The sequence below is a fragment of the Pongo pygmaeus genome, chromosome 13 (assembly GCF_028885625.2).
Source record: "Pongo pygmaeus isolate AG05252 chromosome 13, NHGRI_mPonPyg2-v2.0_pri, whole genome shotgun sequence".
In the NCBI taxonomy this organism is placed as follows: domain Eukaryota; kingdom Metazoa; phylum Chordata; class Mammalia; order Primates; family Hominidae; genus Pongo; species Pongo pygmaeus.
Genome location: NC_072386.2, coordinates 54,974,338 through 54,989,434, shown reverse-complemented (window position 1 = coordinate 54,989,434; position 15,097 = coordinate 54,974,338). Strand labels below are relative to the sequence as shown.

Here is a 15,097-nt window from a genome sequence, read left to right as displayed (position 1 = left end):
ACCACAGGAAAGGTAGATTCTTCAGTGGGCAAATGAGCACCTAGACTGGCATGCCTGAAGTCGGGCCTTTCTGAGTAGGCAGACCTGATGATCAGCATTGTTCCTCTTGCAATTTTAGGGAAAATCTTTTTATAGCCATTTGTTAAATTGCACATGAAAGAAAGAGGAACTACTAACTATATTTCAGAAATAAGGCTGACTTAAGACACCAGAGATGTTGTCATAAAAACAACAATAATAGCTAAAATTTCTCAGTTATGATAACCCTGTCATGTACTTTTCCAAGGGCTTCCCATGCATTAATTTATATAATTCTCACACTAAGATAAAGTGGGTTGTATTATCGTGTCCATTTTATAAACAAGAAAACAGAGAAATTTGCGTTACTTGGTCAAGATCGCAGAGCTAAAAAAGAGTGGAGCAAAATCCAGGGAGTGGAATCTCATCTGATAGTCAGTGCCCATCCTTAAACTATGTGGCTTTCCATATCTGTTAAAACAGATTATTTTATTTGGGGTATTTTCAGAAGTGGTCAGGGGCAAAGCATGATCATAACCTCATTCATATGTCCGCATCTAAATCTCAGGCATTGGTATCAAAACAATAATGATTGCTTGGTGGTTTTTCAATTTTGAGATGATACAAGGATATTAAATAGCCTCAGAGAAGTAATACATATCTCTGCTTGTGTAAACTTGGGAAAATTTAGAGGATAATGTTATGAGCCTCAACCTAATAGGAATTCCAAGAATGTCAGATAAAATGGAGGGGAGAAAATCAAATGTAAAATATTTTGAAAATTCTGAGAGCAGAAGAAAATCAGTCTCCTGATTAAACTTGTTCACTGAATTTCCAGCACAAGAACTTAAAAAAGATTCTCATTAGAACACTAGAAATAAAGAGAAGATACTAAAAGCATCTAGAGGGGAAAACTTTGTTACTCTAAAGGAGCAGGAGTCAGAATGGCATTGGACTTCTCAATAGCAAGATTTGCAGAGAGAAACAAAACACAAAAACCAAAACACCAAGCTTTAAAAATATTGAGTAAAAATTGTTTTTAAGTTAAATTCTTGACCAAATAATAATAAAAGGGCTCAATAAAAAGTAACTTCTCAAGCTCCTTTTCTGCAGAAGCTGGTAGAGAATATCCTTTGCTGAAATGATGTCGTAAACCAAAAAAGAGGAAGACAAGAAGGATGATGATGGAAAGTCAATGTATGACAGTCATGCAATGGGGCTAGAGAACACCCAGTTCATGTTGCTAGGGAAGGCCAGAGGACTACTGAATAGAGGGAAGCAACAGAGGAACACATATTGATAGGCATCTGTCAGATCTACTGGAGCGTAGAAACATTTAGCCATGAATATATAAAAGCTAAGCTAATGAAAGAAACCAAGACAATTAACTCCAGGAAAAACAAAAGATTATATGTGAAAACATACATAAGCATAGAGCATCTACTATACTATCTGACTCAGCTTTCAACAACAGTTACATTACATCATAACACTGGAAACGCTGATTCTTAATTTAACCAAATAATGATCTAGGCCTATATTTCTTTATGCTAAATTCTGAGATCTGAAAAGCAACAGATTTTTATAAGTTTGCAGCAGCATCATTTCATGGCAAAACATGATCTGAACTGACATGACAGTTTATTTGTAGTCTTTATTTATTCCACTTTGTATCAATATTCTTACGTTTTGTTGCAGCAATATAATGTGTTTCATTACAGAGTGTTGCCTCAGATCCCACTGGGGAGAATTAAGTAATACATGGTATGTGACATTAACTTTCGAAAGTCCTTCAGGTTCTGAATTCTGAAACATATCTGGCCCCATGGGGTGTGATAAAGGAACTGAGGACCTATCTAAATATATGGAGAGGATGGGGGTGGGGTAGGTGCATCAGGAAGGAAGGAGCTGCCATTCAGGAAAGCTAAATTCTCAAGCAGAGAGTGACGAGAATAGCAATGTAATCATCTTAGATAGGAATATGTAGGTAAATAATAGAAGAAACAACAGACAGAGTTGAAAGCGGTTGCCTTTGGGGAGCAGTCTGACGATAGAAAGAGGTGCAGCAGAAGGCTACTATTTTTCATTATAAGCCTTTTTATTATTAATTGATGTTTTAAACTATGTCTTATTTTGATGGAATATATAAATAATTAGAAAAAAATCAATCACTCTTCCCTGAGGAATACACAGCCTAGAAAGCCAATAAAATCAGTATTCATTTCTACTTGCCTAAAGATATATAGCCCAGTATAAAATGTCATATTCATTTCAAATATCCGGGGAAAAAAGGTACCTAGATATTATCTAAATACTCAGTTTAAGAGGGGCTCAGGTGATGCATGTTAATTAACTACATTACAAATCTCATCATACAGAAGCACCTAACCATCTGAAAAAGTCCAGGAAAAAAACATACAAATTCTTCCTGGGGGCACTGAGGAGGAAATCCAAGCCACTTTGTACCTTCACTTTCATCTCCCACGGTTCAATTTTATCGCATACACACAAGGCTTCCAAGAGCATCCTGAGCTGTTTTACAGCAAGATTGCTAATAAAGTTCTTGACATTAGGCATACTTTGCCTAAGCTTATTTATTTATTTATACATGAGTTTTCTTTTAATGCTTATTTCTGAAGTTTGAAGCATGTAGGAAATTATGAACTTCAAACTTCACTTATATGCATGTTGGTATGTATGAGTTGCATGGTTTTTCACTATTTTATTTTCATTGAATATCAAGGTACGGAGCTACAACATTGGTAATTTAAGTAAATACAACTGGGGTAAGGAGCTGAAATTCTCATGAGATGCAACTTAAAATTGGCAAGTTATCCTCCATGCTTTAATTGAAAACGCCTGCTGTTGGAATGTGCCAACTTTCTCTGGTGAAGAGTGGAAAGCTAGTGTGTGTGCCGAAGTCATGAGTGTAGGCTTCAGTGTCAGACGGATGTAGGCTCAAATTCTTGGCCTGCCAATTGTTAGATGTTTGTTCTTGCCACATTACTTTTCCTCATTGAGTCTCAGTTTTCTCTTTATAAAATGGGATGATAACAACGTCCCCTGCTACCCCAGATCTCAATCGTATACTATTGACATTTTGGGCTAGATAATTCTTTGATGTAGGGGACTGTCTTGTTCATCGACGGATACTTCACAGCATCTTTGCCCCTATTCACTAGATGCTAGTACCCCAGCCCCTGCTGCCATTATGACAACCAAAATGTCTCCAGACATTGTCAAATGTCACTGGGGAAGGTTGCAAAATTAGCTTCAAGGCTAACCCCTCAAATAAATTGAAAACCTTCATCGTTCAGACTTTATAAGGATTTTATAAAATAATTTATTCAAATTGTTTAGCACATGCAGTCACTTGGAAAGCACAAAAAGCATATTAGATTTAATATTATCTTGACTATGTGTAGTGATCATAGACAGAGAGAGAAATACAGTAGGGAAAAAAATATCAAAAAGAACAAGCAGACCCCAGAGAGTTCCTCAATTACAGAAGGCCAACACTTGAAAAGACATTAGAGATTGTGTGTAATAATGTCATTGTACAGATGTGGAAACCAAAGCCAAACGGTCAAGTGTTAGCCCAAGTTAATTAAGGAATGAAGGGATTGAACTAGGATAAAAAACACAGAACTCAGACCTGGCTCTCTACACCATGTTGAATACTGTGCAGCATACCTGTGTTCTTACGATTGGAGACGAGTTAATTTGTTATGGAAGAATGAGATGAGAAAAACAAATAATTGAGTATGATAGAAATGCTCTCTCCTTCTTTCTGTACAGAACAAGATGTAGGGGAAAGAGAGTGGCAAAGTTTTACAGAGAAGTTAGACTGTTTTTTAAACCAAGAATGGGCCAACTTACCGTTTGATTTTAGCCATTTATTGGAAATGAAGATAACTCTCTAGCATCCGTTCATTGAACAGCATGTATCCCATTGGTTCGGAAATGATCACATCTACAGCCTCAGGAAGTGAGATGTCTTCAATTTTTCCTGGCAAAACAATGATCTTGTCTGAAAGGTGATTATTTTTCACTAGCATCTGAAAAAGATAAAATGGGGTGCCAGAACTGTTGTTATTCAGGATCTTATGAAAAATGAGTTTTATCGATTAAGGGCTGAGAATGTGACAGGAAGGAGAAAGAAGTAACATTTGTTTCTAGAAACACTTCTAAAGAAAAATAACTTATTTGTCTTACTACACAAAAATTGCATGCTTAATATAGATAATTTTGGAAAAGATACAGATATAAAACACCTACAATCCTATTGCATAGAAATAATAACTATTAATATTTTGATGCATTCTCTTCTAGACTCTTTACACAAACATACACATATATGTGTATGTATGCCAGTATGTGTGGTCTGTGTATGTGTGTATACATATACATATATATTTGGGGGGATTTTTAAAAATTCATGGCTTCAGTTTATTTCCCATTGTTCTACTTGCAATAGAGATGCCAAACAACTCTGTACAATAATCTTTCACAGATTAATGATCTTTTTTATTTTGCTTGGTTTTGAGATACGGTCTCAGTTTGTAGCCTAGACTGGAGTGCAGTGGTGTGATCACGGCTCACTGCAACCTCAACCTCCTGAGCTCGAGTGATCCTGCCACCTCAGCCTCCCAAAGTGCTGGGATTACAGGTGTGAACCACTGCACGCAGGCCAATGATCTTGATCCTTATTAAATTTTTCCTTGGTCTTTTGATGTCAAAAATAAATACCATAATTACTGACCTTTCTTTAGGAATACATTTTTATAGTCATGTATTAATTTTCTTTGATGTCCTTGATATTTTATTTAATAAATTTAAACTCTTCTAAAAGAGGCACCCTGAAGAGAAATACATTTATTATGTTTCTAATGTATTTCTTCTGAATGCCAAATATGACAGGGTGATTGAATTATTATATTTATGTCTTTCTACTGCCTGAAAACATATTTTCTAGTAAACATCTTATATTTGCCAGAATAAATATATAAACAACTCAGAGAGTTGTTCCTCTCTGAGACTTGTAGATCTTTGCTCATTGTATTTACAGCCTGTCAGAGTCCTTCCATTTTGTATTTTTGTAGCTTAATCCCTTTGCCCATCCTAAGTGCAATGTACTATGCACTTGTTATAATTCAGTGGCACCTTCTTAATTTCTGATCACTTCTTCAAATGGCTAGGATACCTTTCACATTAATCCTATCTTCTAGGGTGCTGCTCACCAACAAATCCTCTGTGAGCATACAAAATGTCTTTCTTACTTTGTTTTTTAAAATCAAGTAATCTCTGATCTATGGAGGAATAATAAAGAAAACTATTTGAACATGTCATCCATTGTCAGTATTCATCCATGGCCAACAACTCTTGGAATGCTATTCTATCATCATTCCACACATGGAAGTCAAGCCCCTGGGAGTTCTGCAGAGACAAAGACTAAAGGTTCGAGCTTTTGGTGTCCTGCTTTTCTCTCTACACTCTTCCCAGGAGAATCAATTCTCCTGCACAGCTCTGACTGTGGCTCCATTGCGAATGACTATCCAAATTACATCTTTCGTTTCGTCCTCTCAGCTGAGTTTCAACAATAACTTGGACATTTTCACCAGTGAGTTTTGCAGCTCCTAAATAACAAGTAAACAGCAAAACTCAGCCGCTTCTTGAACATGAATCATTCCATGAGTTTGCCCTTAAAACCTTTGTAAAATACTGCATTTCCACGATTCTGTTTTGGTCATTAATACCACAATCCCCAGTGTCCTGGAGGTGTACTTAGTTCCCACAGGTAATTAGTTATTATATTTTCTTATTTCTACCTTTCAGATATATCTTGTTTCTACCTTCTTCTGCCAGCATCAACTTGTCCAGTTCCTACTAGCTTCAAATATGGACTTAAAAAATGACACTTATATAATGAAAACAATGATGGCAGTGACTACTTCATAGGTTTGAGGATCAAACCAAATAAAATATATTAAGAGCTATGTAAGCATTAAAATTATTATTATTCTTATTAAATAATACTTTTGGCCAGGTGTGGTGGCTTACACCTATATAATCCCAGCACTTTGGGAAGCTGAGGTGGGCAGATCACTTGAGGTCAGGAGTTTGAGACCAGCCTGGCTAACATGGTGAAACTCGATTCTACTAAATATACAAAAAAAGTTAGTCGGACGTAGTGGAGCACGCCTGTAATCAGCTACTCAGGAGGCTGAGGTGGGAGGATCCCTTGAACTCAGGGGAGGGACGTTGTAGTGAGCTGAGATCTTGCCACTGCACTCCAGCCTAGGTGACAGAGTGAGACTCTGTCAACAACAAAAACTTTTTACTTAAAAAGAGAAATGCAAATAAACAAAAACATAAAAATTACTAGTATTCCAGATATAGGCAAGGTATGTTTTCAATCAGACATTGGAGTATATCTCAAAACTCAATGTAATAATACTTCATAATTTTTTCCCAGCAATGTGTTTTAGATCAGTTTTCTGAACATTTTTACATTATGGCACACATTTTTAAAACCAAATAATTTTATGGTACACTTGGGTGAAAGAAGAGCCTGCTTGCATTTTGAGACATTTGAGTGGGGGACTCTGGCCACACTAGACCCTGACTACCTGCCATGAGGGCAAAGGACATCAAAATTTTAATACCTAGCAAATTTGTTGGGAAGCTCTGTTCTAGACATCTTTCCATGAGTGGTTCTATAACATAACTTTATTGGCTATATAGTATTTAATAGATGTATATTGATTTATTTATTTGATATCTCCTATTATTGGATATTCAGGTTATTTCAAATTTCTATTAAAATAGTGCATTGACAAATACTAGTGCAATTAAATCTGAAAATACACTTTCTGCTATTTCCTTCAAAGTTAAAGGGTATGAAGCTGGTAAGGGTTTTTGATATACACTGCCCCACTGCTTACCAGAAAAGTGGTCCCTTTTCTATATTTCAAGCCCTCTCTAAATTCTGCTTATGGGGTCTGAGGCTGTCCAGATAACCTCAGTATAAGAAATTGCCTCTTGCCACAGACTTGTCAACTTGGAACAGGATGCTGGAAGGGGAGTTGTTCTCTAAGTGTTGCTGGAGGGCACAATATAATAAGATATTCAGGTGAATATCTGTGATGTAGGCCTTATATGCAGAATTTAGAGAGGACATCCCTAGACTCTTGAATCTTTAGGGAAAGCAGAGATGTAATAAGGTTTCAGAGAGAGGATTTCATGAGCTGTCAGAAGTGCAATTTTGGGTCCACAGGAAATAATTTTAGGTCTCATTATTCTCACTGGCAAAGAAGGACATATCACATGCCTGGAAGGGAGCAAATAGGCCTGCCTTCAGGTCATTGCATCTTGTGACTTAATCCATTTTTGATCAGTTTCACACAAGATCAGGAATCCGAAGATAAAAATTCTAGTTCTACCTTTATCACCAAAGAGCTATGTGACCTTGGGGAAGTAACTTAAAGCCTCTAAATTTTAGTTTCCCTTCTTGTAAAATTAGGGTTTAAAACTGGAGTTGTTTTGAGACATGTTCTAGTTTGAATATTTTATGATTAGAAGAAAGCAAAATTTCTTGAAGTATGTTCCAGGAGTCCATGAATACAAGGGCTTCATGATCAAATAACTTAGAACTTCTTTGTAATATATATCCCTCTTACAAATTCAGAGTACATTAGCATATTAATAGCTTTGAGGAATTCTACAGAAAAGAAAACGCTTGGCTTGGTTAAATTAAAAACACCCAAACTTATTTGAATACTTTGCAGGTTTTTTTCCCCCACCGGATATATATGCATCTCCTTAGATCAATCTTTAGGAAACAATGAAAATAATTATTTGATTATCCTAGGTTTGATTACAATTCCTTGACAAAGATATTTGAAAATAGGACATAAACTCAACCAGCAATCGCTCTAATACAGAAGGGCAGCTAAGTCTAGATGCATGACTGTTCTTTGAGTCAGTCTTGCTGCCTCCCCTCATCTTCGGTTTACAACATTCTCAGTATAGATTATCTTTGGGTAGCCTGTCATTTCATATGCCATTCTTCTAAAACTGTAACTCAAGAGAGATATCCTTTCCAGGAATAAATGAACTTCACTATGCCCCTCCAAGTGCTAGAAAAGTCCCCTAACACAGGTCAAGGTTCTACCATCCACCAAATTAATTGCTGCACACGTTTACCCTGTGTGACCTGGTTTTTTTCTAAGAGCTCAGGATGTAGGGATATTCCAAATAAAGGCTCTTCTCAGACATCATCGAGGGCCAAGCAAACCCACATCATATTCTTATTTTAATCCTGTTTCCTTGTTATTAAATTGGGTTTCTAAAGTCTGTGTCAATAGTACTGTCACTTATATCAGCTGCTTAAATCACACACATGCACATACACATACGCATACACATACACGTACACATACACACTTTAGGTGGTAGCAGCAGAACTCATCCTTTTAGGTACAAGGGTAAGTTCCAAGAGAGATCAGGGCAGTAATTCCACCTGGTACGCTGCTGTTCTTGTCTCATTTAGGAGGGTTTTCGATAAGTTACATGTACTATAGATGTGTTGTTTGTTTATTCCTGTTCAGTTTAGAAGCTGAATTAGTCTTAGAGGTTGTATTACACAATATAGCACCTAATTATAGTTTGTCTCAAAGCATGAAAAAAAGCAAGCATTTTGGAGGTGAAGGCCTCGGTTGCTAGTTTAGATCCTCCATTTACTAGCTGTGGCCTGTGGCCAAGATGCATAATTTCCTGAGAGTCCATTTCTTTACCTATAAAATGGGAATCATAATAGTACCTATTCTTCAGTGTTATTTCAAGGATCAAATCAAATGAGAAAGTGCAAAGGAATACATAAGTCAAAGAATATAGATGAAATAAAACACGAATTTAAAGAAAAGATGATAAAGCAAGAGAACTCAGATTAAAAGGAAGATTTGACTCAAGGAAACAAATCAAGAAGCAAAGTGACATAATAACAGAATAATAGCCATCAACCAGGTAGAGAATATATTATGTTCAAATATATGTAACTATTTTAGAAAATCACTTGGCATTATTGTCAAGTTAAAGATGTACTTATAATTTGGAAATATCACCCCTCAGAAGCATACATTCTAGAAAAAATTTGAACATGTGTACTAGATGATATATAATAAAATATATATAATATTGATGATAATAAAATAAAATGTTGAAACAAACTAGAAGTCATTAATAGGGAAATGAATGCATAAATGGTACTGTATCCATCCTACGAATATTATTTTTAACTTATTTTTTGAAAATTAGAGATGGGGTCTTGTTACGTTGCTCAGGCTAGTCTTGAACTCCTGGCCTCAAATAATCCTCTCACCTCAGCCTCCCAAAGTGTTGGGATTACAGGCGTGAACCACACACCCTGTCTATGAATAGTATTTAACAGTGATAAAGAAATAACTAAAGGCACATGTATTAATATAAATAAATTTCACAAGCAGAATTTTAAGGAGAAGAAAGACAGGTTGCTGAAGAATATATAGTGTGAATTCTTTTACAAAAATGGTCAAACATATTCAAAAGTAAACTATTAATTGGGCTATAATTTTTTAAAACTCTTAGCTAAAGATAAAACTTAAGATGTTAGTAACTTTGGGGAATAAACAGAGGAGCACAGAATCTAGGAGAGGTATTCATATATAGGAATTTTAATGTATAGTAATATTATTCTAGTTCTTAGGCTGGGTTGTAGAGATATGAGAGTTCATTCAGTTATTACTCTTTGTTCCTTATATTTAGACTCACTTCCTCTGTGTATGTATGAATATTTGAAAATTTTAAACTATGCTGTTAATAGAAAAGTTTGAGATAATCATAAGGAGTGCAGATTTTAAAAAAGCAAACTGATTTCTGTAACAAGAAATTAACAGACAAAATGTAGATTAAAATGAGGTAGCATAAAGTTAATGTCTCAGAATGACAGAAAAATAGAATAGAAAAATAACTTGATATATTAAAAGAAAGTTTTATTAAAATAAAAAAGCAATTTGCCGATAGACAAAATACATAAGGGTCATAAGAACATTTCATACAGTAATGTTCCTATGCATTATGAAAATATATTCTGCTAAAGATTTTAGGTTTAAGGAATAAAGAATTAATTCCTTGAGCACCCAGGCAGAAAAATAAATCACCTAAAAACTGAAAGAAAATCAGGCTGTCATTAGCCTCTTCTGTGAAGACAATAAAACAACGTTTACAATATTTAGAAAAAACAAAAGTGTTGCCAAAAGATTAAATCCAGAGAAGGTGTTACTCACCTATAAAGATAATAAATGGACATTGTCAACATGAAAGAACTCAGGACATGTAGCACATATGAGACCTCCTTTAAAAAATGCTGAACCAAAGTGGCAAAAAAATCTACATAAATAAGAGATGAATCTAAAGAAATTAGTAATAAAGAAGCTATAATTTAAAAACCAATGGTTATAAATTAACCCATCAAATTACAGAACAAATACTAAACAATTACATGGAGTTTTGTTATATTTGGTCATATTTCAATGGGAATTACCTTACACTTTGACAATATAAAAACGATATACAGCTAACAAAAGGGAGAGGAGGAAGGGAAAGATATGAGAGTGTTCATGACTTCATCTCTTTCATAGAAAATAACATTTTTATCATAAAGTAGAAAAAATAATTCAAATTTCCTAATGTTTTCCATAACTTTAGAGGAATCCTTTACAAAGTGATTTCTTTTATGGTGAAGAAGCATTTATTTAAAGTTTAGCAATTTCTCTTCTTTTATCTCAGTTTCTTTTCCTTCGGTTAAATTTCCTACAAGTACTTTTCTCTATCTGTTCTTCTCTATATTTGCATTAGAAATGTCTGCAGTGCTGTTCACACAATATTGATTATTATGGTTGGTTTACATTTCTTCTTTATTAAATTTCTGAATTGCTTACTTTCTTTATAATAAGATATTATTTTATGGAAATAGCAAATTTATTTTTCTTTAAAAAATATTAGTAAAAGCAGAGGTCTAAGCAAATGTATCTACCTCCTCTCTTTTCTTATATTGCCCAGCAATGTAGGAAATGTTATAAATCAGAAGAAAACCTTAATATACATGTATATTTAAAAAGCAGGCATAGGAGGAGAAATTTTGAGGGAACTCTAAAAGACAGAAAGCAGACTGAATTGGATTGATGGAAAAAACCAGAACGTATTATTCTGAACTCCTAAATATCAGAGCTAAGAAAGATTCCCTGTAAAGGAATTTGGGAGGAAAATGCAAATTTTGAATCATCAAATTCCAGGAGCAGAAGAAACCCTCAGGACTATCATTGGGGGTAGCATGTTCCACTTCCCTCGCCTTGGGTCTTTGGAGTATGTGAGGCTGATATCACTGGGTTTTGTCCCCTGGCTAAAGCTCTTGGCACTGTCTTTTGATGAAATGCCTTAGAAGAGATCTTAGGATACTGAAGCCAGAAACATTAACAGAGTAGAGCTTGGGGTAACTTTAGAGTCTAGTTTCAGACTCTGAAAGAAGAAAACTATCAAACAGCACCACCTAAAGTTTCAGTCCTGTGAACAAAACTCTTATTTGGTGAATTGTCAAAGCTTAAGGCTAAGATACTAATAGAGAAGGTAAATTTGAGAAAATCTGAGAATGTAGCAACCAAAACCGTAAAAGAAACAGTCAAGTTGACATGTACATAATAGATAAATAAATAATATTAAACAATTCCCAGAAATCAAGAAAGATACTCGTCTTTAAATGGGAAGGGCCCACTAAATATGAAGCAGAGAGGATAAAGTTCCTTAGTCCACATCTAAATACATCATGGCAAAACAGGACAACCCTAGAGATAAAGAGAAAAGTCCTTAAATCTTACATGTTAAAAGAAAGTTACACTAAGCTTTGGGTGAACAAAAATCACACTAATCCCAGAAATCTCATCAGCATCTCAGGATATTAGCAGATAATGAAGCAACTTCTGAAGGAAAATGATTTTGAGGCTTGAATTCTATACCCAGTCAAAAATTTGTAAATCATAAAGGAATATAAAACATTTTCACACATGAAAAACCTCAAAGATTTTAAAATCATATATGACAAATGACAACATACAAGGAAAAATATAAGGAAAAGAGAAATATAAAAGAAACAGTGGCAACCAGACTACGAAGGGAAAGAAGGGACGCAATCTGACAGGGAAAAGGTTTATCTGTTTTTGATACACAGAACATTTTTTAACATTTTTTTCTTTTTTCTTGAGAGTCCCACTCTGTCACCCAGGCTGGAGTGCAGTGGCGCAATATCGGCTTACTGCAGCCTCTACCTCCTGGTTTCAAGCGATTCTCCTGCCTCAGCCTCCGAGTAGTTGTGTAACAGGCCTGCATCACCAAAGCCAGCTAATTTTTATATTTTTAGTAGAGATGGGGTTTCATCTTGTTGGCCAGGCTAGTCTCGAACTCCTGACCTCAGGTGACCCACCTGCCTCAGCCTCCCAAAGTGCTGGGATTACAGGCGTGAGCCACTGCGCCCAGCCCTAGAACATTCCTCTTGGAGTGGCAAGAGTTCAGTGACAAAGGGTCACATTTCCTTTTCTATGGGTCCAAGGAATCAACTTCGTTCCATAGTGAAGAGTATTTATATAATCATTATACTTAATTTGACTTTTTAGGGGCTTAGATTTTCAGAAGCAATCTATAGACAAAGCATCAAAGACAGTGATGTATTCCATATCTTGACAACCTAGAAATAATATAACCAAACAAAATTGGGAGTCACACCAGAAGAGGGAAGTTTCTCTTTTGGGAGTCAACAATATATCCAAAGTTGGGAATTCAGAAAACAGAAATACATACATTATGACATAAAGTCATAGTAATCAATGGAAGAACTAAAAAGACATAAGCTCAGAATGGTTAACACTGGAGAATGTGGACAGGCAGGAGTGGGGTAGGTGGGAGACTATTTATTTTGAAATTTTAGACCTTCCTATGTTGTTTGATTCTCTTCTCCATGTACAGGTGTTTACTTTCATTTGAAAGAAAAAAGTCAGAAGCTCCCCAAACAACAGAATACCTAACCAATCCTTTTATTCTCTCATTTCAAATCCCACTCCTTAATAGGCAATTCCGAACATCTGCTTGAACATTTATAAAAAGCAACATTAACTTCACTGTTAAAAAACTCAACAGCTTTATTTTAGTTAATCAGAATGCTTAAGCTGAAGCTCTTTGCTAACTACCTGTTCCGATGTTGTCATTTTATAAATCAGGAAACTGAGTCCTAGAGAGGTCAGTGTTCCAAACAAGGAAATACTATAGGCAGTGGCAGACTTGAAGGAAAGTGACTATCATCAGTGTTTACATCAGTTGAGCTCATGACTATTAACTGGCAACAGTAACATTATGGCTTGGCTCCTTTCTGAGAAAGGTCGAAGGAAGTAATAGATGTGGTTGTGGTCATTGTCTCTCTCTTTCCTTTCTCTCCCTCAGTGTACACTTGCCTTCTGCCTGGAATTCAGGGGAATTGCTCAGCACTGTGCAAGATGCCTCTTGGCCCACTGGTTCTTAATTATCGGTGTGCAGAAGGCAGGGCCCTCCGAAATCTGCTGCCAAGAAAGAGTAAAGGAATCCCTGGAGGAAGCAGCCTGAGATCTGAGTGTAAAAACAAAAACGAAAACAAAAACAAAACTTTGCAAATGAGAACTAGTAGGCAGGGCAATGAGGACAACACACAGACAGAGGATGACAGATGAGAGAGTGGAAGGGAGGGCAAGAGAGGCAAAGACAGAAACATCCCTCCCTGTTTGTCTTTGAGCTGATTTAAGAGCAGAATTTGAGGAGTCCAGAAGGCTTCCCTGTACTGAGTAAGTTGATGCCTCTTTATCACTGCAGAAACTCTAAAGGTGACAGAAGGAAGTCATGTGAAGCTTTTAAGAGGGAAATGCTGCCAAACCCGTAGTTTGGCTGTCAGCAAAAAACCACACTGGCAATTTTAATGCAATAGTGTTTTTCCTCTGATGATGCTACAAACTGCTCAACAATTGGGGAAGAATAAGAAGGCAGACAAGCTGTCCAGGCTTGGAAAGATGTTTTGAACAAGTTATAATGTAAGCCCTAAAAAATACGTAATGTGCATAGAAGCAATTCACAGGGTTGGGTGGAGTGCACATTTGTAGGTTATATTGGACAGCATATTTGCCCTCTATTGGAAGGTAAGTTTTCCCCTGTATACTGTAAGTATCTGACAGCAGGAACCATGCCTACTTTGTCCATCTAGCAGAGTCGCTGGCACATTGAAGGCATCCAACATACATTTGCTAATTACTTCATGAAAGATGACATGACAGCCACTGGAATCCAATTTTCCATCTTAGTTTGGAAAGTTATTACCAACACACTAGGCCAGTTCAAAGAGAAAAGATCATTCTTTGACCTTCCCTCTCTCTGCTGGACATCTAGTAGTGGATAAATTGGAGGGTAGGTAGGAAAAAGAAATCTCTGAGATATTCTTTACATCCCCCTAAACACTGGTATATCAGGCAATGGGGAGAAGATAATCTAGGTACACTAGAAAAACTTATAAATTATGAAAAACTTTGAACTAGACAAAAAGTTACTGAGTGTCCTTCCTAGCACACCTTTCCAGGTTATTTTTATCTTTTAGTTCCTTTACTCTGTATGTAAAATCGATAATAGAAAGCCATTCTCATCCTTAGAAATGGAAAGAAAGTGTGCCTGGTGGAATGCAATTGATTATTGCCCAATGAATAGACCAGTCTTGTATCTATCTGAAAATTCTTTCCAGCATTCCTCATTGCCTATGTATCTGCATTTCATTGAATTCTCTTTTGAACATGTTTGACATCCTATTGGGTCACTCAGTTAATTAAAATATTTGACACATGTTAATTTTATGTTTGTATAAGAGTCATCATTTTACCTTTTTAAAAATTAACTTTCAGCATTTTAATATACAATTTTTCATTTTAGTTCAGGGATTTAATTTATTCTGTTACCTCTTTATAACTCTTCTTCCTTTTCCCTTTTT

At 35.8% G+C, this 15,097-nt stretch overlaps 1 protein-coding gene across 1 annotated transcript in view; it reads right to left on the bottom strand.

Moving 5' to 3' along the window:
• LOC129043472 (histone-arginine methyltransferase CARM1-like) overlaps nt 1-15,097 on the bottom strand; it is a 322,921-nt gene that overhangs the window by 100,562 nt on the left and 207,262 nt on the right. Inside the window, 2 exon segments of the mRNA XM_063650130.1 lie at nt 3,898-3,922; nt 3,924-4,076. Of these exon segments, the coding sequence (XP_063506200.1) occupies nt 3,898-3,922; nt 3,924-4,076 (178 nt within the window).